The sequence below is a fragment of the Dermacentor variabilis genome, chromosome 8, assembly GCF_050947875.1.
Source record: "Dermacentor variabilis isolate Ectoservices chromosome 8, ASM5094787v1, whole genome shotgun sequence".
Lineage (NCBI taxonomy): Eukaryota > Metazoa > Arthropoda > Arachnida > Ixodida > Ixodidae > Dermacentor > Dermacentor variabilis.
The window spans coordinates 19,926,856-19,953,363 of NC_134575.1; the positions used below are offsets into that span (position 1 = coordinate 19,926,856).

A 26,508-nucleotide genomic window follows, 5' to 3' on the forward strand; every position below is an offset into this window, starting at 1 on the left:
CGACGCCAGTCGTACGCCGCCACTATAACCAAATATGGTGTACCCAAGGTTGGATAGCCACACAGGGTTAACCCTTGCCGCCAAGAAGAAGGAAGTAAATAGAAGAGAGAAGGAGACAGGAAAGGTGGAAAGTAAGGGAAAGACGAAGGTTGTAGGAAGAGAAAGACAGGAAAAGGCGACTGCCGATTTCCTCCAGGTGGGTCAGTCTGGAGGTGCCGTCTATGTGAAGCCGAGGCCGAAGAGGTGTGTTGCCTCCGCCGGGGGGCCTTAAAGGTCCGAGCACCCAGCATCGGCTCAACCCCCAGGATCCCCTTTTCCCCAGACACGGCTAAGCCGCGCACGACTACACGCGGGAGGGTCCAACCCTCGTGTGCTCGGGTCCGTGGTGTCGCAACGCACCAAACGCCTGCTTGCGCAGACGCCCCTGCGGGGGAAGCGAAACTGGGATAAGTATATACTATCACGTAATACCCGTAATTTATCCTGCCATTGTGCCAAAACGAATAATGCTCTGGAGTGCATTTCCTAAAGAGCCAGCCTTAATTAAGTTTTCCGTATGCATTATGATTTCAGCGTGTATGAAGTTCCTGAACTTTGGCATTGGCTCAAATGAAAACAACCGTTCAAAAATTGACGTAGGCCCTGGAACACAGGTGACATATTTGTGCTACGTGTCTGTGTTCATGCTCTAGTCCTTCTTATATGCAGGATGCGGGAAGCACCAGGAATACAAGGAGTGCCAGAGCGGCAGTTGCGGCGAATGGAAATGCTCGTTCTTGTATACAGGCTGGCCCATCGGATGCACGTATGACTGCCAAACCGGATGTTTCTGTAAGCATGGTTACTTCAGGAATAGCAAAAACAAGTGTGTCAAAGGGTGGAAATGCTTCAAAGAATACACCATGTACAAGCCTTTCCTCTCCGAGTGATGCTAAATACACCATGCAAAGACATCCCGTCCGAAGCCATGCACGTCAGGGAAGCGATCGATTGAGGTGATTTCAAAATGGAGGAAGAAATAGAAATTAAAATGAGCAATATTGCATCCTTCACTCAAGAACGATGTATACTACATATTTGTTGAATAAAGATAATTAGGCTTTGTGGCAAGTGTGCGTTTGCAAGTAAATTTACCGTTTGGACACTCATCACCTTGAAGGCTCCGGTACGCCAATTCCTATTTGAAGACTGGATAAGTACTTCTGCCCTAGCTGAAGCGGGTGGTGCCATTAACTAAAGGACATTTGTCAAGTTTTTCTCTTGGTGCGAAGTAGAGAGCCGTTGTCTGTACTAAGATCAAAGTGAGTATCACCAAATGTAAACATTTCTATAAAGCCACCAGCGATTTTAGTTTGTGATGCATTGGAATTGAAAATGTCCTTCTGTGTGGTTTCATGTTCACTGCGTATTGCCAAATGTAAACATTCCTATAAAGCCACCAGTGATTTTCCTTTGTAAAGTATTGGTATGGAAAATATTCTTTTGTGTGGTTTTAAGTTCACTGCGAAAATAACTACAAAAACGCGTGTACGAAAAGGAAAAATACTGAACCTCCAAGCTCAGAATAGAAGTGCACAGTGAGAAATACCGTTTCCTTCGATCATCAAAAATTATTTCAAGCATCAGACTGACTTAAGTGTCGACTTGTTAGTTGAAATTTTTCGTAGCATTGTCAAAACGAGCACAGATAAGTTAGTACCATAAAAGGGTGTAAAGCGATACCCGAAGCACTCATGGTATACTAGAGCGGTCAAACAGTTGATTCGCCGAATAAAGGGCTTTTCCCGTAGCTCTCGCACTGAAAAAGTCCGACAAAACTCACTGCTTGCGTCACTTACAAACATTCTTAAGAGTCAAATTCAAAGGGCTAGAGGCTATTACTATAACAAAAATCTGACGATATTCCTAAAAGAAAGCACATCCAAATTCTGGCAAAAAGTTTTTCCTCCTGTGTCCAACTCAACTTTTATGGTCCTTAATGGACAATCATGCTGTATTGCTCCCACGATCTCTGAAGCGTTGAATACTGAATTTAAATCTGCTTTTCTTGAAGATGGCGGCAATATCCCTACTTTTTGTTGTGATAGTCCTTCAGCATGTTTTCCATATCTTCAGATAACCTTCAATGGAGTTCAGAGCCTCTTGTCAAATACTGACACCAGCAAAAGCGCAGTACCAGATGGCATTAACAACACGTTCCTAACGAGATGCTCGTAATGTCGTTCGCGGCATCTGACCATTATATTTCAGAAGTTAATGCATGCACAAACTGTTTCTCCTGTCTGTAAGGTTGAACAATACACAAATCTGGCGATAGGCAAACAATTGACAAATATAGACATTTTTTGTTATTTACCAGCTTTAAAACACAAGAAGACATAATGTATAACCACATTATGCAATACCTCAATGATAACAACATAATTTCACATCATCAGCATGATTTTAGGTCCAGTTTTTCCGCGGTTACGCCACTAAATAAGTTCATTCACTACGCTGGCACTACACTTAATCTTCGAGGACACATTCCGGCTATTTTTGTGGACTAGTCGAAAGCGCTCGACAAGCTATGTCCTACTGAGATACTTATTAAACCTGAGTCTATTTTAACATTTACACACGGACATCAATTGCTTGGTTGGATAAGAGACTACTTGCATCTGCGGCCACCTTTGTTTAATTCAATAATGGGCACTCATCTCCATTCGGTATTTCCTCCAGGATCCCACAGGACACTCTATTAGGTCCAGTTCTTCATTATTATTTGCATTAATGATTTAGTGAACGTTGCTACTATCACTGATGCTAACTTCCTTTTGTATGGAGAGGATTGTATCTGGTACTAACACTACCAGTGTCAATGACCAGGAGTTAATGAATAACACGTTGAATACTTTCCAAAACTGGAGTAAGACCTTGCAAGTCGAAATTAAATTCCATAAAACACAACCTATGTATTTTTTGAACAGAAAGTAACTCCTGAATTTCGTATACGCGAATTATGAGAAAATTTTGACCTAAATCACCGAGTTCAAGTATGTTGGGCTCACTTTTTCTGCCAACACAAAGTGATCCAAACACGTCGATTTCATTTATTCTGGGGCAATAAGGCGTCTGTGGCATTTGTAAAGGATGCTAGAAACAGCAAGTGAGGAATACAAACTAACAGTTTATAAAGACCTAGTGAAGCCCACTCTAGAATATGGATCTGTTGTCTGGCCACCTCACTGCGCACATTGCGCATCAAAGCTTGAGGCTGTGCAGAAGAAAGCATTTAGATTTATTCACAGTCGATGCGATCGCAATTTCTCCCCTTCTCTGAATGCTGGCCTGCTATCGCTTGAGCCGCTGGCAGAAAGACGTGCCTGCGAAAGGATACCATCGATGCACAGAATTACACATGCTTATTCTTTTATCGATGTACCTGTGACATTTGTTAGCTTTTCGGCGCTTAGAACACGAAGAGCCAATTCCTTGAATATTGTTCCCTTCCGAGTTTCAGCTTTTGCAACGCCATGTTCTCGTGGCACCAGAGCAGCCCAGTGGAAAACCTTCCTTTTAAGACCGCCTTGATTTTATGCATACTAATTAAGCATACAAGCTGACACATGTAATAGAAGCGGTAACAGGAAAGTGCAACCTTTTTTTACATACTGAAATTTTTTTTCTTCACTGTTTTTCTGTCTTTCACATCGATATGGAGCATCCTTTAGGTCGTCTGGCGCCAAACTTTGTTTTGTTTTTATGTAGTTCAGCTTTGAACTGATTAACTATTGAACAATTTTCACTCAATAATTCAAGACAGCGTTCTTCGGCTTCACGACGATGGCTGTACGCCGGAACAAGGCGGTGCGGAAAACACCCGCAAACATACAACTCTGCGGTCATTGTGTTGCACGATAAAATTTAGAGCGGATTATTCATATACTGCAAAATACTTGTCCGAAAAGATGCATAAGCATTTATACAAAATGCGTGTGTGCGCGCATAAGACGCTACACCCATATCCATATCCAATAAGCTTAATCCATATCCTCAATTTACTTATAGCACCTGAATAAGTACAATGAAACAGCGATTACAGGGCAGCTTCGGTGTACTTTGCTTTACCTTGTTAAACAATTTAATCAGTCGTTGCGCTATAGCGAAATTTTCAACGTTGTAGTAGTTATAATTTGAATGTGAAAGAATGCTCATGTGGAGAATGCAATACAGTATGAAAATAGACCAAGGAAGATTATGTTTGCATATCGGAAAATAGTTATAGAGTGATTCAAGAGAGAACCTGTAGAAACTCTGTTAATACGTAGAATTGCATTTTTGGATAACTGATGTGTAATTGCTAGTTATCAATACAATGCGAAGCAAGGAACACACATACAATCACACACTAGACGAGCGAATCTTTATTCTCATCACAAGGACGGTAGGTGTATCATCATCATCATCATCATCATCATCATCATCATCATCATCGTCGTCGTCGTCGTCGTCGTCGTCGTCATCGTCGTCGTCGTCGTCATCATCATCATCATCATAATCATCAACCTAGCTACGCCCACTGCAGAGCAAAGGCCTCCCCAATACTTCTACAACTATTCCGGTCATGTGCTAATTGTGGCCATATTGTCGCTGCAAACTTCCTAATCTCATCCACCCACCTAACTTTCTGCCGGCCCCTACTACGCTTCCCTTCTCTTGGAATCCAGTCCGTAACCCTTAATGACCATCGGTTATCCTCCCTCCTCATTACATGTCCTCCCCATGCCCATTTCTTTTTCTTGATTTCAGCTAAGATGTCACTAACTCACGTTTGTTCCATCACCCAATCTGCTCTTTTCTTATCCCTTAACGTTACACCCATCATTCTTTTTTTCCGTTGCGTCGTCCTCAATTTAAGTAGAACCTTTTTCGTAAGCCTCCAGGTTTCTGCTCCGTAGATGAGTACTGGTAACACATAGCTGCTATATACTTTTCTTTTGAGGGATAATGGCGACCTGCTGTTTATGAACTGAGAATGTCTGCTAAACGCACCCCAGACCATTCTTATTCTTCTAATTATTTCAGACTCATGGTCCGGATTCGCAGTCACTACCTGCCCTAAGTAGATGTATTCCCTTACCAATTCCAGTGCCTCGCTATCTATCGTAAACTGCTGTTCTCTTACGAGACTGTTAAACGTTACTTCAGTTTTCTGCAGATTAATTTTTAGACCCACCCTCCTGCTTCGCCTATGCAGGTCAGTGAGTATGCATTGCAATTGGTCCCCTGAGTTACTAAGCAAGGCAATATCATCAGCGAATCCCAAGTTACTGTGACATTCTCCGTTAACACTTATCCCCAATTCTTCCCAATCCAGGTCTCTGACTACCTCCTTTAAACACGCTGTGAATAGCATTGGCGAAATCATATTTCCCTGCCTGATAGCCTTCTTTATTGCGATTTTGTTGCTTTCTTTATGGAGGACTACGGTGGTTGTGGAGCCGCTTCAGATATCTTTCAGTATTTTTACATACTGAAACATATCTATAGCGACTCTACAGCTACAGGTGTATGGTTACAAGCAAAAGGTGCAACATGCTTTTTTTCAGGCTGTTCGCTATTCCCATAAGGCATTTACTGTGGCGCACATAACTACAAAATCATATCAGGAAAATGCCCTAAAAATTATGGGTATCCCATGCACTGTGCTAGCACATCTGCGCCAAATATTGTGTGTTGTTTGCATCAATTGACCATAAATGACTGCGATGTTTACTGCCAACGAATAAATAAATTCAGCGTTTAATGCAGTACGAGAGCAGCGAGTTGGTATTAAACGCTACCTTCCTGCACCACTTGTTTGTCTACATGGTACATACACATAACCCACACCAAGATTTGTTTGCTTCAGTGATTGTGTTGCGACATTCTCCATAACCTGCAAAACGATCAGCACCGTCATTGCCTAATATATAGGGCGCATCGTATCAGGGCATAAGCGTTAAACTTTATTTTAATTATGGGGCTTTACGTGCCAAATCTACAATCTAATTATGAGACACGCGGTAATGGGGGACTCCAGTTTCATTTTTATGGCCTCTAATTCTTTACTTGCCTCCAACTTGAAGTGCAGGAGTATTTTCTTGTTTCCCAACCGTCGAAATGCGGCTGCCATGCTCGGAATCGTACACGCTACCATTATAGTAGGCGTGAGAAGCGTTTTGAAATATTGACATATACCCTGTGGCACATACATGGTGACAAAATATCGCCTCAATGAGGTTCATTGAAGAGCACCAGATGTCCAGTAACACAAGTTAGGATCAAAGAGGTTCATTGAATAACGGAGCGCAGCCAGTTGCACATAGCCAATGACCCAACTTGGCGTCAGGGAGGTTCTTTGGGGGGCAGCCCATACCATGTGGTACCTAAATAGTGACCCAAGGTGGCAAAATAAAGGTTTATTGAGGAACGATGCACACATATTGTGTATTTCTGAGTGTGGAAACTCAATATTGAAAATTCTTAAATCGGCAAGCTAGCCGAGTCATATGAACTCCCATACCTTCCTGTAAAACCGCCGTGATCAATGTAAAGAAATACTCCTATGGTACCCTGAAAAAACTCCCTCGAATGTAAAAATGTATTGCCATAGTTCCCTTCAGATGCTCCTCAATCGATGCAAACACATAATCCCACTGTTACCTACAAAAGCTCCTCGATGGATGTAAACATATACTCCCACAGCTTCCTGCAAAAGCTCCTCGATGGAGGTAAATATATACTCACACATCTTCCTGCAAAAACTCCCCAATGGATGTAACGTATACTCCAATAAGTACATAAAAAACCTACATTCAGCTGCGGAGTAAAATGTTTACTCTGCCTAACCAGAGTATATTAACCACCCATCTGGGAATGCGCTAGAGGACATGCCATTTACTCCCATCGCGGATCATTTTTGCTTAGTGTGCACTGCACTGATATTGAGTATGACGGTATTGTATTCACGCGCCGTAGCTTGAGCTAAAAACAAGTTCCTGTTATCGTGCAACCAAGCGGTCGTTGTGTATTATTTATTTTTCATTCCGAAGTCTTGTTTTTACAAGTAGGACGGAGAATACTGTCAGTTTTGTTTGGCGTCACAATGCATCAGCGTGAATAATAAACAGCAAAATGCAAGATATTATCCAGCAATTCAGTTTGCTGATGTCATTATTGCCTATTTCTGGCGCTGTGCTGACATCGAGTGTGATGCCATTTTATTTACGCACAGTAGGTTGAGATAAAATCAAGTTCGTGTTATTATGCAGCCAAGATCTCGTTGTGTAATATTTGTTCGGGGTTTCAAAGTCTTGTTTTTTTATGTAGGAGTATGAATACCACCCGTCTATATTGCCGTCACTATATGTCATATACGAAAGAGCCAAATACAAGACACTCTCCAGCCGTTATGTTTCATCACGTCATTATTGACTATTGTTTTGTGGCGCTGCGCTGCGCTGTCTGCCCTCCATTGTGCGGCACTCAATGCTAGTCAGGCTAACGCCTGAAAATAAAACTCGCGTGTGTCAGTTAGCGCTGGCGCCTCTTCGCTGGTTGCTGCTACAGAGAAGACTAGTAAATGAAAATGAAAAGCCCTTCCCTTCGATTTAACATGTGCGTACTGCAAAGAACAAAATATTCGAAAACAGCGTGTCACTATTTAGCATCGTCATGGTTAGATATAAAATACCTGACTTGGCCAGGTGTACCAGCAAATTTCAAGATGGCAGCCATGTCTATCCTGGACTCTCTGCTTGTGCTGATCACATGTGCTTCAATTCTACCTATGAAAGGGCAAGAGGGATTGACGGCTGCTTATGCATTTCCTTCGTTGCTCGGGAATCGTACCGTACGGATGCGTATGTACCACATATATCGTTCCGAAATATATTGGGCAGGAGTTAATTGCATAGTAGGGGGCCTACATGACAAATATTGTAAAACGCTAAGCGACGGCTGATTTTTGAGGAATTGCGAAGAGTGCTTCAAAGCAGCTTAGTTTGGGTGATTTCGGCGTTTATCCTGCATGCCTAACTTACCTTTTCTGGCAGATATAGCTATTTCCGCTATGACCTCGCAAAGATTGTAAGACGCTGTGGCGTTTTCTTGGTGTCCAGGGGCCTATTTTATCACTTTTGCCCGAATGATTGGCTGAACGTTTTTCAAGCGCTAGTAAAAACACAGGTGAAGCAAGCTTCCCACGGTAGCAACATCTGTAGCGCTTGAACTTTCCTGAATATGCGTTATCAAAGAGGCGAAAATTTACTTTCGTGATTGATGGATGCTGGAAAGTGCCTGCGTATGTGTCCGTCAGCTGTTCCTCGTCTCGGTCTGGTTCTTGTCAGTACTTTTATCTTCTACCAGCTTTTTCAAATCCAGAAGATGGCCGCAAGAGATTAAGTTCAAATGTCGATTGCCTGCTTGTTGTACTTCTGTGTGATTCAAGAATATCAGCTGCACTGATTACAGGTACAAGTGTTGTTCTCAATAGATTTTCGTAAGTGTGAAAGTAATAGGAGTACGACTGATCACATAAATACACAGGTAGGACGCACCCCCTCCCTCTTCTTCTACTATCACTGCAGAGATGAAGCTCGGCAGACTTTTGAATTTCGAATTTCAGTTTTACTAGCAGAGGTATGGGGAAAACCAGTGAGATTAATAGAAATTAACTTCGTCTGTCTCATTCACGTCTCGTTGTCCAGCGGTGTTACTCGTTTGCTTCAAACGGCACGCACTTGGATCCTTAGCACTCTGCTAGTATGGGTCCATGCACACGAAATAAAAACATAACAGTTGTCATGCAGGTTCAATTATTCTAGCGAATTTTGAACCAAGGCACTATATTTTGAACCGAGGCATTATATTTTTCAATAGAAGTTGCAGTTCAGGATATTTTCTGGATATGATTTAGATACGTCTGTGAAAACTGGCGAAAAAGACAAGGTCTGGCAGGGAAACTGGTTGCATTTATAATCTGAATTTTGTGAGTTGTTCACTTCCCGAATGCACTATTTGATTCCTCAGGCATTGTAAAAGGTGCGGTCAGTGGTTTGCTCCGTGTACAGGCATATGCCGTGCAGTTTCAGTGAAGTCTCTTTTTTACGCTGCCTTACAGTTAATTAAAGATTTTTCTCGTGACTCCCGCACAGGACACACAGGCCCAAATGACCGTTCGTTAAGATAATTTTCGCTGCAACTAACTGTACTTCATGCATCGCGGTATAAGTTCGTAGCTATGGCGTTCGGCCTTGGAGCACGACGTGAATTGTTCAGTTCTCTCGCGCAGTGGCCGCATTCAGATGCGGCCAGGAATGCTAGAAAGCTCGTGTGCATAAATTAAACAGCGTGTTTTAAAGAACGCGAGCTATTCGAAAGTATTTTGCGACCGGTCAACTAGTGCGTCAATTTTAGTCGGCACGCTGCTTAATCAAACACGGTAAGCCGCAAACTGATGTTTGATTTTGCCGCCTTTTGCTCGTGAACTTCGGAATATCAGTACTAATGCTGTATTTCTCCCACTAAATGAAGCTGAGATCGTCACCTTTCGCATGCCGTCAGGTATGCCAATTGACGGTAATCACTTTCGAATTGCCGTTAATATCTTTGAGGCAGTAGATGTGTATCTGATGCAGGTGATGAATGAAACCAGGTTCTAAGAATATTCCGTTATTACTTCATTTTAGGTCTTATTTCGGCCGTCATTCAGTTTTTTTGTGCTTTATTTTACACTGCAGGGACCCAGTATTTTTTCTGTCAGTGCAAATATACTATTTCAATAAAAGATACGTTTTAAACGCTGTTGTCATTAAACTGGTTGTCAACGTGACCGCAAGCATTTTCTAGTTTATCTTGTTGATGACTCTATTGTTTTATCAACTAGTCGTTGAGATTTTTGCCTAACGTCATTTATTTTGTTATAGGGGTGTGTTGCAAAAAAATGCGTGATATCATCTATGACGATTTTTTATCACTTCCTCTAGAATGCACTAATCCAGAGTGTTTCTTATTTTAATTTGTTGCCTGTGAACCTTTCCTGTTTCTCATTTGCGTTCTTCGCATGAAATTTCGCGACGAGGGTCCACGAGCAATCTTTTCGGTTCTTTTACCAATAGGACTTCCAAAATTTCCACAAATAGCAAGAAGTAAATTTTCCTGCCAAAGTGATAATTCGCGTGAGAATGTATGGTTTAGCCTGGCTACTGAAATGAACTTCCTTCACGCAGTCGTCATGACGGCTTCTCTTTCACACTCATGGAGCAGTACCGACAAGCTAGCTGTGGTAGTCTTACAAAGTTGGTAAAATATTACAAAACTGTACGTTGAAAGTAAATTTCATTATCTTAGTGGCTCATATTTTCTCTCAGTCATTATCGTCATTACATTGCGGGCTCGTATCAGTGCCAGCCAACTAGCTAGTGCAGATTGATAATGAAAGGTAGCATGCGTAAGGTTGATCACAATTTTGCCAGGTAGACGAGACGGGCGCGAAAGGTTGTAACATAAATTTAAAGCGTAGCTGACAAAGCGAGGAGAAACCAGCATCATGAGGCGAAACTGGAATATATATTCTATCACGTAATACCCGTAACTTATCATAAACTTTGCGCCAAAAAGAATAATACACTGGCGTACATTTCCTAAAGAGCCAGCTTTAATTAGGCTTTCCGTATGTGCTATGACTTCAGCGTGTATGAAGCTCTTGAACTTGCGCATTGGCTCAAATGAAAACATCTGTTGAAATGTTGACTTAGGCCCTGGGACACAAGTGACATATTTTTTCGTCGGGTTGGTGTTCATACTCTGCTCCCTCTTATATGCAGGATGCGGGAAGAACGAGGAATACCAGGAGTGCCGGAGCGGCAGTTGCGGCGAGTGGGAGTGTTGGTACCTGTATAAAGGCTGGCCCATTATGTGCACATTGGACTGCCAAAACGGATGTTTCTGTAAGCATGGTTACTTCAGGAATAACAAAAAGAAATGTGTCAAAGGGTGGAAATGCTTCAGAGAGCACGCCACACACAAGCCTTACGCCTCCGAGTAATGCTCAATACCATGCAAAGACCTTCCGTCCATACACGTCAGATAAGCGATCAATTGGGGTGATATAAAAGTGGAAGAAGAAATAGAAATGAAAATGAACAACGTTCCCTTCTGCACTGAAGAACAATGTATATCAAGAAGAACTACATATTTGTTGAATAAAGATAATTAGGATTTGTGGCAAGTGTGCGTTTGCAAGAACATTTTTCGTTTGGACGCTAAGCACGACGAAAGTTCCGGTGCGCCAATGCCTATTTGAAGACTGAATAAGTACTTCTACCATACCTGGAGCGGGTGGCGCCGTTAACTAAATGACATTTAGCAAGTTTTAGAGCGCAGCTCTTTGGCGTCCGTTCCTGGGTTTCGCGTCGTCGTCGGCCTCGTAACCAGCTCCGCCCCCCTTTCATCCCCCCAGCGCTAGCAGCGACCGACTGATACCGCTGGATGCCGCTGACGCCGCTAGAGAGTCAAGATAACGTGACTGCATAGAACACCGTCGCCGCCATGCAGAAAGAGGAGGAAAGGGTCCCCCCCCCCTGTTCTTGTGTGGCGGATAGGGTGCTCTTCAGTTGCCGACGCGCCGGTTATTTCACGTAGGCCCCGGCACGTCGACGAATACGTGACCACGTTCCCACGGCTAGACCTGGTTATCATATTGTTTTTGTCGGCATCGGCGGCGTTGTCCCTGAAACCAACTCCGCAGCTGGGGTTGACTCACTATCGGCGTCAGCGGCATCAGTCAGTCGCTGCTATCTCTTCCCTCCTCCCTTTATCGTGTTGTCCGCTTGCTGCGCATGCTTCTGCCCCCATCGTTTGCTGCTGGGTGTACACGCCGCCCCCCTCCCCCCTCTTCCTGCGAGTCTCCGGTTGTCAAAGCGCCGGCTCGAACCTAATTCCTTTCTTCGCTCCTCCTCCAATGCAACCCCTGTGCGGTGGCAATCAGAGAGCCAGATCGGTGGCGGCGGATCTGTATATGTGCACCGCCCGAGCCGAAATTGCCGCTGCCGTTCGCCACTGCGAAATTATCTGCCAGTTCTTTCTGAGCCATGAGCGAGACGACCGATGGAAGTCCTCCGTCTGCTGCTGCTGCTGCTGCTGCTAAACGAGCTGCCAGAGCAGAGGCCCAGCGCCGTCGCCGTCAGAATCCAGAGGTGCGTGCCGCCGAAGCAGAACCTTACCTAGTGGAGTCTTCGTTAAAGGAATACGTGTGAAAAATAAAAAAAAATTCTGTGATAGCGCATACATGTGTTGCTCGATTTCTTTGCCTCAATCTATCGAAAAGGTGAAACAGCTTATTTGCTGCGCTCAAATTTCGCATTAGGAAGTAACGTAATCGTCGGTAATTTTTTCGTTTGGTGAGAAGTAGAGAGCTGTTGTCTGTATTAAGATCGAAGTAAGTATTGCCAAATGTACACATTTCTATAAAGTCACAAGCGATTTTACTTTGTAATGCATTGGGATTGAAAATATTCTTCTGTGTGGTATCAAGTTCACTGCGTATTGCCAAATCTAAACATTTCTATAAAGCCACCAGCGATTTTACTTCGTAAAGCATTGGTATTGAAAACATTCTTTTGTGTGGTGTTAAGTTCCCTGCGAAAATAATTACGAAAACGCGTGTACGAAAACGAAAAACAACCTCCAAGCTAAGAACAGAAGCGTACAGTGAGAAATACCGTTTGCTTCGATCATCAAAGTTTATTTGCAGCGTCGAAATGCCTTAAGTGTCAACTTGTTAGTTGAAATGTTTCGTAAACATTGTCAAAAAGGACACAGCTAATTTCGTACCCCAAAACTGTGTAAAGCGATACCCGAAGCACCCAGGGTATACTAGAGCGGTCAAACAGTTGGTTCGCAGAATAAAGCTTTAGCGGTAGCTCTCGCACTCAAAAAGTGCGAAAAAACTCACTGCTTGCATCACTTAGAAACATTCTTAATAGTAAAATGCAGAGGGATTGAGGCTACTAATATAACAACAATGGGACGATATTCTTAAAAGCAAGCCCATCCAAATTCTGGCAAACAGTTTTTCCTCCTGTGTCCAACTTAATTTTATTGCTCGTTAATGGACAATCGTGCTCTGCTGCAGCCATGATCTCTGAAACGTTGTGTACCTAATTTAAATCTATTTTTGTGGAAGATAGCGGCAATATCCCTACTTTTTATTGTGATAGTCATTCAACATGTTTTCCAAAACTTCAGATAAAATTTAACGGAGTTCACAGCCTCTCGTCAAATATTGATACGAGCAAAAGCGCACGACCAGATGGCATTCCAAACATGTTCCTAAAGAGATACTCATAATGTCGTTCGCGGCGTCTGACTAATATATTTCAGAAATATATGGATGCACAGACTGTTTCTCGCGTCTGGATGATTGCACAATACACAAATCTGGCAATAGGCGGACAATCTCAAAATACAGACTAATTTTGTTGTTATTTACCAGCTGTGAAACACAAGAAGACATAATTTATGAGCATATTATACAATGCCTCAAGGAGAACATAATTTCACGTCATCAGCCTGATTTTAGGTTAGGTTTTTCCGCAGTTACGCCCCTACTTAATTTCACTCACGACGTTGGCACTACACCAATCTTCGCGGACACATTCACGCCATTTTTGCGGACTAGCCCAAAGCGCTCGACAAGCTATGTCGCACTAAGTTACTTATAAAACTTGAGACTATGTTTAGAGCTATACACGGAGATCGATTGCTTGGCTAGATACGAGACTACTTGCATCAGCGGTCCCCATTTGTTTAATTGAATAAAGAACACCCATCTTCATTCGGTATTTCCTCCGGCATACCACAGGGCACTGTATTAGGACCAGTTCTTCATAATTTTTTTGCATTAATGGTGTTGTGAACATTGTTACCAACACTGATGCTAAATTCCGTTTGTATGCAGAGGATTGTGTCGTGTACTAACATTACCAGTGTCAATGACCAGGAGATGCTGAATAACACGTTCAATACTTTCTACAACTGGTTTAGAATCTGGCAACTGGAAATTAACTTCAATAAAACGCTATCTATGTCTTTTTCGAACAAAAAACAACTCCTGAAATTTGCATACGCTAAGGATTAAAAAAATGTTGACTTAGGTCACCGAGTTCGAGCATCTTGGGCACAGCTTTCCTGACAACTTAAAGTGACCCAAATACGTCGATTTCATTTGTTCTGGGGCAATAAATCGACTTGGGACATTGTAAAGAACATTAGAAACAGCAGACAAGGAATGCAGATTTGCAGCTTATAAAGCCCTTGTGAAGCCCATTCTAGAATATGGATCTGCGGTGTGGCCACCTCACTGCGCATATTACGTATCAAAGCTTGAGACTGTGCAGAACAAAGCTGGTACATTTATTCACAATCGATATGATCGCAATTGTCCCCTTCTCTGCATGCTGGCCTGCTATCGCTTGAACCCACTAAGTAAGTTACTTATAAAACTTGAGACTATCTTCAGAGGTATTATCCCTGATATTAGGCACTTTCCATTGCTTGTAATAACTAAGAGTTAGCGTTATTGATGCGTGTTTAGCTAAAACTGCGCAACGTATTATGATAGTCAGTCAGTTTTGTGAAATATTTGTCAACAATCTGAACTCCTCCTTAGGTCTTAACCGATTGTGACTACGTATTTGTTAAAAAGCACTGCTATGAAATCAAATATATACCTCTGAGACATACCTGTGAAATGATACCTGCGATGCACAGAATTACACATGCTTCTGTGTTCTTTGATGTACCTGTGACATTTGTTAGCTCTTCGGCGCTTAGAACACGAAGAGCCAATCCTTTGAATCTTGCTCTCTTCCCATCTTATTTAAATGCCTTCAAGTCTTTTTCTTACCATTTACAACTGAACTGTGGTATAACCTAGAAACTTATCTCCGAGAATTGCCACATTAGCGTCTTGTAAAGGAAGTTTCTTTACGTGCGACCTGTTGAATGTATTTTCTGTTAATGTACTTAGCACTCCTGTTATGTCTCAGATTTCAGCTAGCAGTATTTGTAAATAAATAACAAAAATGAAATAAAATCACTCACTGACTAACGCTTCGCATAGCTACACTTCCTAGGAACGCCTTCATGTACGTACAGTCAACCGCAAAAGTTTACGGGACGCAGGATGTGCCAAGAAGCTGAATTCTCGCGAAGCGTGGTCGCACAGCCTCGAATTAGATGTTCCGGCACGTAGTAGCCTTCGCCACATACACAGTGATTCATTAAATACTAAGTGTCATGCCTTAACAGTGCAGGAATTCACATTTGAAGGGGAGACTGCACCCGTAAACTTTTGCTGTTGACTGTACATACAAGAAAAGCATGCATGACTAAATTGCGTGGTCACTGCTGCCAACATCCAGGGTTTTCAACAGCCTGGCTTTGAGGGTACATAGGCACGCTGGCAACGGCATGCATGGCAGACGTGTAACCTGAGAGTTTGCAATTTTAGTTTGCTTCTTTGTTAGGAGGTGTGGACAACAACAGGAATACAAGGAGGAGTCACGTCGTCCTTTCTTCGGAGAAATAGTACGAAATGACGATAAGGTAGCCCGGTTCTGGAGTAGGAGGGCGAGTGAGAGGGGTCTTTTCCGTGAAAGGTATGTTTCGACTGAAGTGCTCCGACTAGTGCTTCCTGTCACTTAGTGTGTTGCGATACCTTCATTTGTGATACCTGCCACTTCCCGTGTTGTCAAATTCATTTTGCGGACGTTTAGTTAATTTGGCCTTGCTAGATTGTTTGGGCAGAAAAGTTAAAGTCTTTATCTATTATGGTTAATGCAATCAAGTTTCCTAAGACGCTCCATGCACTTTTCGGTATCTGTATATATCTGCAAGTAACATTAATACTTTACGCCAACTTCGGTCGGTGCAGCTCTTCATAACAATTGCTGTGAAACATAAGACACATATTCGATTACACATCTATGATAACATGCACTGATAATTGCAATAACGCCGCCCATGATTCCCGAAGGATGGTTTTTTGTACGAGTTCATAGAAAACATGGAAATAATGCGCAGTACCGTGGACCTAACCAATCACTGTCACCAGGTTGTATATTAGTTTTTTAGAGTAATATACAACCGGAAGTGTATAGACTACTGAATGCTTTTATAAAAGATCCTAACAAGCCGGGAGGTTGAATGCACCAGCATCTTGGTTTAAAATTGTCAGCAGGGAAATGTTGCAGCTGTGAGACATTAACCGCTGTCTGAAAGAAGCACAGAAGGGGCCCTCAATGCTATATTTAACTCGTGCACTTTGCTGCTGTGTTGCTCATTCTTTTGCACCACTAAAGTCCTTTTTTCTATTTATGGATATTAGGCACTTTGCATTGCTTGTAATAACTAAGAGTTACCGTTATTGATGCGTGTTCAGCTAAAACTGCGCAACGTATTATAATAGTCAGTAAGTTTTGCGAAATATTTGTCAACAATCGTAACTCCTCCTTAGGTCTTAACCGATTGTGACTGCGTATTTGTTAAAAGCACTGCTATGAAATCAAATATATTTATTTGCATTTTCCGCGTAAGTTTCAGGTTATGCAACGCCATGTTCTGGTGGCACCAGAGCAGTCCAGTGGAAGAGCCTTCCTCTTAAGACCGCCTTGAATTTAAGCATGCTAGTGAAGTGTACAAGCTGACATATCTAATAGAAGTGGTAACAGGAAAGTGCAACCTTTCTTTATGTACTGAAATTTTTCTTCCTCCTTTTTCTGTCTTTCTCATCGATATCGAGCATCCTTCAGGTCATCTGGTGTGTAGAACTTTGCGTGTTATATTTTTCAGTAGTTCAGGTTTAAACTCATGCATTATTGAACCATTTTCACTGACTATTTCAAGACAGCGTTCTTGGAATTCACGGCGATGTGTGCACGCCGGACCAAGGCAGTGCTTAAAACACCCACAAACATACAACTCTGCGGTTACACTATATAATTTAGAGCGGACTATTCATAACATGCAAAATATTTGTCCTAGAAGATGCATAAGCATTTTATACAAAATGTCTCCGTGCGCGCATTGCACTATAGCGAAAGTTTCAGCGTTTTAGCAGTTATAATTAGAATGTAAAATAATGCTCATGTGGAGAATGTAATACACTAAGAAATAGGACCAAGGAAGCTTATGTAGTCAGGATTATATGCGTGCATATCGGAAAATAGTTATAGAGTGATTCAAGAGAGAACCTGTAAAACTCTGTTATTATGTATAATTGCATTTTTTGATAAGTGATGTGTAATTGCTAGTTATCAATTTAGCGCGAAGCAAGAAAGACACACACAATGATACACGAGACGGGCGAATGATTACTCTCATAACACGGGCGGTAGGTGAACGGCTACAACCAAAAGGTGCAACATGCTTCCTCTCAGGCTGTTCGCCATTCCCATAAGACATTTACTGCAGCACACAGAACTACTAATTCAAATTAGGAAAATGCCCTAAAAATTATGGGTATCCCATGCACTGTGCTAGCGAATCTACGTGAAACATTGTGTTGTTTGCGTCAATTTAACATAAATGACGGTGATGTTTACGGCGAACGATTATATACCTTCAGAGTTTAATGCAGTAGGATAGTGGCGACGGGGTGTTAAACGTTACCTTGCCTGCACTATTTGTTTGTCTACGTGGTACATACACATAACCCACAACAAGATTTGTTTGCTTAAGACATTTTTGTGCGCCGTTCTCTATAACCTGCAAAACGATCAGCACTGCAATTGCTTCATAGAGCACATCGCATCGGGGCAGAAGCGTTCATCTTTATATTAATTAAGGGTATTTACCTGCCAAATCTAGAATCTAATTATAAGGCACGGGGTAATGGGGGACTCCAATTTCATTTTTACGGTCTGTAATTCTTTACTTGCCTCAAAATTGAAGTGCAGGAGTATTGTCTCGCATCGCACCCGTCGAAATGCGGCTGTCGTGATCGGAATCGTACCATTACCAATACAGTAGGCGTTAAAGGCGTTTTTAAATATTGGCATATAGCCCGTGGCGCGTACACGGTAACGAAATTTCGCCTCAAAGAGGTTCATTGAAGAGTATCACATGTCCAGTAACACAAGTTAGGATCAAACAGGTTCGTCGAAGAACGGAGCGCAGCCAGTTGCACACAGCCGGTGATCCAAGTTGGCGTCAAGGAGGTTCATTGGAGAGCAGCGCGTGCTATGTGGTACCTGACTAGTGACCAAAGATGGCACAAGAAAGGTTTATTGAAGAACGATGCATAGCTAATGTCCCATACCCAGCGACTGAAGTTGGGATCTTATCCCGGCGACGGTGGTCGCATTTCCATGGGGGTGAAACGCGAAAACACCCGTTCACATAGATTTAGCTGCACGTTCAGGAACCCCAGGTGGTCCAAATTTCCGGAATCACCCACTACGGCATGCCCCATAAGAAGGTCGTCGTCTTGGCACGTGAAACCCCATAATTAAATTTTTTGGTGCGAAGATTGGTTTGGAACCAGGCACCCTCAACACAGCATCCCAACGCTCTATCCACTAGACAGTGTGCCACCCAGTGAGCAATGTTGGCGATAAAATGGTTAGAGGCATACACCGACAAAGGGGTAGGCAGATGGACCTCTGAAAGTACGTGAAATATTCCACGAAAGCTAATCGCCATAAAAGAAAAAGCAAATGGTAAAACAAAGCGTTTCAGGCAGCTCGGCGTTGCGGAAAGTTGTGAGCTTGAAAGGGACAGTTGTATATACCCTCGCACCAGAAAAAAATGAAAAACAAGATTATTGTACAGGCTTTAAAAAAAACGTTTGTTATTATTGCACAGCAGGTACCGTTCTTGCCTTCATTCAGGTATTGCACTGAACGTTGCCCATATTGAAGTAACATTTTAAGTTTATTCACGGCAGCTGGACTAAAAAAGAGGTGCGGCCTGTCGCGTGCATCGGAAGCGCTGTCCTCCGCCATGCTGCCACCAGTTGGTGACTGTTGTCTGGAATCGGCGTGGAAAGTGCGCCAGCAACGCGCTTAGAATGCCCTCGCCCGACACGTCCCGTTCCCGAAAGCTAGCGCCAGTCGGCGCAGCCAAGCCGCCGCAAATGCCACCATGGCTGTAACACTCACTCCCATTGCAGCCCGCCCGACACTGCAAGCCGCACCTTTCTTTTCATCCAGCGGCCATGGTTGATTATAACAACATGCGCAAAGACAATGCCCCCGTACACTTGTGTCTTCGAGCGCAACAAAAGTGGCAATTCTGCTCCACCACCGCCGCGGATTCGCGCGAATAGAGTGCGAGGCCGGGTAGGTTATGGCTAGCGTAATTCTACTGACTTTAATAATTTCACATTGAAAAAGAAAATACCTACACAGCACAGTAGCTCATTCGCTTCGAGCTTCATAGCGAAAACATACAAGGAGGTAGACACAAGCATTCAAAGAATATATAGGTACAAAGCTACACAATTCCTCTGAACAGAGTCATGACTCGGCGCTTCTGCTTGGCAACGAATCCGAGCATTAGAATTTCACCGTTGCTGTTGAAAAGTGACTGCTCAAATAGAAGTTAGGCGGCGCTCGATATCGAGATAGAAACAGTAAAGCTGTGTAGGCGTGAATTGTGTTTTAAAACGTTCTAAAACGTGTCGCTTGGGGGAATACAATTTTCTATTGAACATTGTTCCAGCAGCATTGAGGTACACGGTGCGAGAAGAGAAGAAACGCGACAACGCATTGGCGGGAGCTACAGAAAGATGCGTGCAGTAGCTACGCTGAGCTTCCTGCTACTCTGCGCTTTTAGTTCTGTACTGCCCGTAAGAGGTCAGGAAGTTCAACCAGCAGCAATGCGAGCTACTACTACCGATCAACAGCTCGCTCTGATGAAGGCACTACAAAAGCGTACGTATCGATATTTTGAACCAGGCATGTCACCACAAAAAGACCACTACTGTACACGTACGCAATCCCGCCTTCTAAAGAAGGCACTGCGCACACGATGATTTCGAGACACGGATTAACGTTTCTCGTTGTTTGTGACTCAATATCAACTAAAACGGAATGTTATAGTGCCATGTAAGCAAAGCAACAGAACAACGTGACGGATGCTTACGTTAGAATCGACATGTTTTGCGTGATGCACACCGTTGTATGTGGAAAGTGAGAAGGGCATAACGGGATAGGTGCCTGTAGACGGCGTCAAGCTGGCATTGGTTTTCCAACTTAAGCTGTTATGGGCTCATTCCAACATCCGTTTCGGGTGGCGATAGTGTCTGCCTCCGCCTCCACCACCGATGTCCGGTGTCCGTGGCACCTGTAGGTGAGAATGAGAATAAAAATGCCCAGTTACGCGGGGACCGGGTCCGGGCCCGCTAGGTGGAATCAGCTACTCAATCACTGAGCCACGCCAGCGCTTGCGAGCGTGCATCGAAAAAATGTCCTATAAACACGTCCTAGCTCGCGAAGAGAAATGAGATGCGACATGGGCGCCGCGTAGCGTTGATAGGTGCACGTTTCGCATTGCAGTTGATTATTATTCCACGAGGTACAACGCAATGTAGCAGGTGCACAGGTAGCGGTATGAGACAGTTGAAGAAAGTTTCAGGAAGAAAAAGAAGTTTAAGGTGATGTACACCAGAACGCAAGAAGCATACATTGTGCACCTGGTTAAATCAAGCTGGCTAGGTGACTATGTCACCACCACATTTCAAAGGGGAGGCCAGTAAATCATCATCAGTATCATTAGCATCGTATCATGCCACTTGCCTTGTGATGTGAGATTCACGCCGTGTAGCGTGAATACGTGCAGCCTTTGCATGGCAGTTGCATATTGTTACACCGGGTAGCACGCCATGTAGCAGCTTCATAGGTAGCGGTACAAGGTAGAAAGAGAAGTTTTGAGGAAGAAGAAGATTGGGCATAATTATTGATGAAATGAAAAACATGTCTGGCATGCCTGATTAGTTCAAGCCGGCTAGGTGACTGGTTTTCACCGTGCCGTTTCAAAGGCAATGCCTATAAATTATCGTCATCGTCATCACAAACATGTCATGCCATTTGACATGCACGCCGTGTAGCATCGATACGAAGAAACTTTGCATTGGAGTTCCGTTATATTCCACCAGGTGTTCCGATATGTTGCAGTTCCATGCTGCATGCAGCTGGAACTGGTTATAACTCAACCAGGGCAGATTACTATTTTTCACCATCCCGGTTGAAAGAGGACGCCAATAAATCACCACAATCATCATCATAATAACCAGCATTGTACTGTGCCACGGGTCAAGGGATATGACATGTGCGCCACTCAGTGGTATAGCTGTGTTTACTCTTCGGTACACGTTATGGCACCTCCTTACAAGGTACAAGCTGCTGAAGCGAATCGTAGGGCTGCGCCCGCAGCTGGAACCACGCAACATCGGGCTCAGCAGGCCGATGTGCAGAGGGCAGGACAAGCGCCAGGAAAACACGCAGCTCGCGGTCGACGCCGAGCGGGCTGTTCAAATCGTTCTCGTGAAAATGACGCGAAGACACTTCGCCGCGAAGACTATGTGCTGTGTGGTGCCGCAAATGGAGCTCATTTGCAGCCGCTCCTCCAGCTTACGCTGTAACTGTGCTGCGTGCATCCTAGATTGCTAGGGGAGAGAAAACGGAGCGTCGGAAGTCACCGTAGCCGACCCTCCTTTGAGGGGGAGGGTTTACGCACTCACTTCCGCACATGTTGCACTAACCGCACCAAGCTGAGAGGGTTCTCGCAGACACGGTGCCTGACCCGAGCACGCGCTTCTCTATCCCAGAGTTGACCTTGCAGTCAGTGTCCGCCGCGTCTGTCCATTGACCGACGACTTCTAAGCTGCATGAGACGACACCGCACAGCATCGCCTTCCAGGAATCCCCCTGCTCCAACCAGACCTTGACGGTGACGGCGTACGCACTAACAATACTTGCTCCGCCGGTTGCGGCTAGCCATCTCGGCGCTGTCCCCATGTTGACGTGGCGCATTCTTGTCTTCACAAAGCAGGTCGTCGCCGCAGACCTGCCGGCGTCGAAGGGCTGTTGACTCGCGCATTGTAGTCCTTACGAAGCGAGTTGTTGCAGCAGGCTCGGAAGGTTCGACGGTCGCTTCTTCGAAGCTTGCCACCCCCGTAGCTGCACCTGGCCAGGTACGGGGGTATGGCAGGTCGGCATCTCTGCAGGGCGTTCCTAACAAGGCCTACTCATCTAGACAACTCGCTCTCCTCCAGAAGTTCTATCCTATTATGTACGCAACCAGTTTACTACATTACCCCTCCGTCTACGACGTCTCGTGGGTCAGCAAATCCAATCCATTCCTCGCTCCTCTTGCATCCCGCTCGCCGGACACCTGGGAAGCCGCGCTGCTGAGCTCGCACCAAGACAATAAACATCGCCTGGCTGATCGGGCCAAAGCAGCAGCGTACAGAACTAAAGCGGGGGATGAAGGGCCCCACCTATATCCGGACATTTTCTCCCAATCGTAATAAATGTTTCGGTTATCGTTATCATCATTGTCGTTATTTAAGACAACAGCGTCTCAAACTCTCGACCAGTACAAACATACTAACACTACCGTCAGTACAAGTTAGACAAAAGTAACGACGGTGAAACCATGCCGTCGGTACTATACAATATTAGCATTCGCTTTTTACTGCCCACTTAGACTACACATCTCGGAAACAGGTACAAAAAAACGCTTAAACAATCAAAAAACGTGGCGGGTTATTAGTTCGCAAAGAATGAGAAACACTTTATTGACAGCGCCAGGAAGGAAGTACGGGGAAAGCATGAAACACGAAAGAGCACTGTCTCTTTTCCCACGTGTATGTGACTTCCTTGCTCTATTTATCCATAATAAATTAACGCCGACTAGCTCAATTTTTGATGCATCTGTTATAAATTTTCATGAGATCGACATTGCGGGTAATGTATGTGCTCCTCAATATCAACTGGACAATTGATGAATACTAGCACCAACATTTTTTCATCTTTTTCAGAGACCATGATACAATCATAAGATTACGCTTCAAAAAATCTGTCTAGGGTTAAGTGGATAAGTGGGGTTCAAGTGGCAGGTTGGAAATTTTACGCCTCTGGCTGCCCCGTTTCACTGTAATGAATATAAATATGTGGTCAAATAAATAACAGAACCATGGCAACTGTTTCAACTTATCTCAATACCTCAAAGCTTCTAACTTTCCTTACAATGCGAACCAGTAGGAATAATGTGCAGGAAGCTGCTGACGATTGCTAAAATGAGCAGGAAGCCCATGTTTCTCCCTACTTCTTTTTTCCATACACAGGTTGCAGATGGAACGAGAAAGTCGGATTGTGTAGCAACAGCTGTGCGGAGTGGAAATGCGAGTACCTTTTTACCGGTTGGCCCAAACAATGCCACGTCGCCTGCAAGAGTGGATGTTTCTGCCGTTGGGGATTCTATCGAGACCACAGGGGATACTGCGTTGGTCCTTTGAGGTGCCTCTACAACAGAAAGCTCTACACGTCCAGTCGCCGAGAGTGACAGCTGCAGCGAGATACCAACATTCACTGCATGCGTCCGCGTACCTTGCAGCGAATAAACCTCTGGTAACTTTCGACTCCAGAAAATAAAACAAAACTGCGAAGGCATGCTGGAACAGCCTACTGCACCAAAGCTTCCCTTTACATCACTTTGCCACGGTGAAGTCGGGAGACTGAAATTCGAAACAATGAGAAAAACGAGAACAAGTGAAAAGCGGGAGCCAATGTCTCGACAAGTGGACTTTGCTTTTTCAAGCCGACATATGCTTTCTTCGGCACAATATATAAGGCAGGCGTGTTCTAAAGTGGAAAGGGGGTAAAGCGGGCTGGCAACAACTGAGGGTCTGTTAGCGGCGAGGTTGTAGAAGTGAAAAGAAAGGGATGCTATTCAACGTCGGTGAGGAAATACGCTGCAGCGCCGTGTGTCAGCCGACCGCGTGTATTTTCATGGAAGAGTAATGTGGATTCAGTATATAAATAAAAGAATAAAGAAAGGGAAGAAAGAAAAGAAACAAAAAGCGAAAGCACTAAGCAACCTAATGAGAAATAACTAAGTGTTGTTGTCTATAGCTTGAAATTTAGCATAGCGAAGAGATACTAGAGTTCCCTTTGAAACGTATATGCCTATCGGTTGCAATGCATTGAACTTAGGGATGAGGTTCATGAAACTTCCTTTCTATCAGGCAATAAAAGTTGTTTTCATTTTATGATTAGGTGCAAAAAACACTGCAAAAGCGAAAACAACTGACATATCTTAATGCAATAGCGTTAGCACCCCATGTAGCATAAAATTCTCTGTTGGCGTCAGGCGTCCCCGTGTGCGATAATTCCCGTTTATATATTTAGGTATATGCATAAGCCGCGGCTTGCTATATGACACGTGGTATATACTGGCTGTATTGCCACACCATTCTATCATGCAAGTTATTCCTCGGAATTTTGAGAATCAGAGCCCACAAACAAACGCCATGAAACAAAACACCGACAGCGCATGCCTTTTGTGTTAAATCTTCTCACACTTAAGCAACGTTAAAGTGCGAAACAATAACATGACCATGAAAATTATGTAATATTCTGGCGCGGATGGGCGCCACCTCCGGTATCGGCCTCCGCAAGAAACCGTGGTTCTACTAGAAAGTTCGCCTACGTGCATAGCGATCGCCGCCAGTGTTTCCCTGTATACACTACAGTTACATACGCTGCAGTTGCCGATGATGCCTGAGAAGCAGTCAGGGATATGTGAAGCCTGTCGCGTTCCACTCTTAAAGACGAAGCTCAGTCGTCCTCCAAATTTGGTTTATACAATCCTACCATTTATATTTTTTCTAAACAGCCGTTCTCGGTGAGGGCGGCGCGGTATTCGGAAGCAAAACTATATATAGCGGTTGCTTCCCGCCGGTTGCTGGTATTTTCAGGCAGTATATTGGCTATACGACTTCTTCGATTCGCTGGCTCTGCATTCATGAAGTTTCTGGCGGCAAATTTTCTTCCCTAACAGGCAAGAAGCAGTGACCTATGCCTGTGCCATGAATTGGTGGACGCTGACAGCTACGACCGCGCGGACCACACCCGTTATCTGCCTGAAAGGTTCACAAGGAAGACTCTGCAGCTCCTCTGCGGCAGATGTGCAATGCCAAAATCTATGTGCTTGTACTATCGAGCTGGTAGTTGAACAATTTGTAGATTTTTTCGAGGCGCTAAACCAAATACAGCAATGAGTAACATACAAAGGATTGTGCGCCAACTAAACGGCAGTTTGTTTGCAAGAACCCTACCGTTAACGTCGAGCTGTCCGCTATTCCTCTAATTAATTTTCGTGCAAAATTGCGCAAGATTCCACGTATAGGCACTTACATTTCTGTATCCATTGCATAAGTTAGCTACTGGCGAAAGAAGCGTTCACCATGACAGCATTCGCGCGATCTTTACATTGTCCCGCAGTTGTGTTGGTGTAGAACACAGTAGCAACAACTCTGTATCACATAACAAACTCTTTATTCAGCTAATTTGCGCCCATAAATGCAAGTGACACGCAAAGCACAACAATAGTGGCGAGCACAGACGGCGACTGTCGAAAATGTGATCACCGTAGGAAGCGAGTGGGGTTTTTTACGTGACCTGTAGAAAATTACAGCGTAATCGCTTGTACCCGCGTGTAATAGAGGAAGTAGTACACAGCTCCCACCGCGCATGCAATCAGATTAAACAAGTTTGGCCTGACAACATACAACGAATATTACTATCGATAGCATTGGAGAAACTTCCGATACATATAGGTAGGTCCTACTCCGAGCGATAATGTTTAGCATTTGTTAGCCGGTGAAAAGCGGTCACAGGACAAAAATAGACAAGTACATGTGTCAATACTGAAGTTACGGTGATTGCCTTAAGTAAAAATTGGCTGGTACAAGAATAAGTCCTGCTAAACTGCTCGAAGATGCAAGATATTTAATGAAGGCGAAGCGCAACACACGGCAGATGAGCGAACGACAATGACAAAAAGCACGCTGAAATAAAACTTAGGAACTTCGGCTAGAAGATATTCAAGATGCATTTAGAGATTCATCCCTCCTTCTGTTTGCACAGATCCTTTAAACAGACTGACAGCCGCACAAGATATGTAAATATCCAGCATCTCCCCTAACAGATTTTAGCGCTACATTTGTGCTCTGCTACCTGTGGGCTGTTGACTGTGGCCACCACACTATTGACAGCGTATCTCAAGCCTTCCCTTAACTTCGCTGAATGAAAATACAAGACATAGGCTGCCTGCTCGTTAAGTCACGCTAAAAAGACATTGAATATTCTATCGCATGTAACAGTGGAAGCTTGGACTAGTTATCGATTCAATATGAGGGTGTTTACTGTCCCCACCATCTACTACAAGCATATATTGCTGTAAATTGGACCCGTT

General features: G+C 43.9%; 1 protein-coding gene and 2 long non-coding RNA genes across 12 annotated transcripts in view; 2 read left to right on the plus strand and 1 right to left on the minus strand.

Moving 5' to 3' along the window:
• Positions 1 to 11,254, plus strand: part of LOC142589782 (uncharacterized) — a 35,581-nt gene extending 24,327 nt beyond the window's left edge. For 3 of the 10 annotated variants that reach the window (XR_012829927.1, XR_012829924.1, XR_012829928.1), the window contains one exon: positions 709 to 896. Coding sequence is in view for 4 of the 10 variants with exons in the window: in XM_075701372.1 (XP_075557487.1) it covers positions 10,851 to 11,071 (221 nt within the window). In the remaining 6 variants the exon portion in view is untranslated. Of the gene's footprint in view, positions 1 to 708; positions 1,111 to 7,647; positions 7,887 to 10,850 lie in introns of those variants that run through there. The other 7 variants (XM_075701372.1, XM_075701374.1, XM_075701373.1 and 4 more) reach the window with 5 other exon arrangements.
• Positions 1 to 20,811, minus strand: part of LOC142589786 (uncharacterized) — an 80,513-nt gene extending 59,702 nt beyond the window's left edge. Inside the window, exon 1 of the long non-coding RNA XR_012829933.1 lies at positions 20,173 to 20,811. This is a non-coding gene — a long non-coding RNA (uncharacterized LOC142589786). The remainder of the gene's footprint in view (positions 1 to 20,172) is intronic.
• LOC142589784 (uncharacterized) lies at positions 17,121 to 23,702 on the plus strand. Its single transcript, XR_012829932.1, has 2 exons — positions 17,121 to 19,961; positions 23,378 to 23,702. It is a non-coding gene; the product is annotated as an uncharacterized LOC142589784 (long non-coding RNA).
• Positions 23,703 to 26,508: the final 2,806 nt, after the last annotated feature.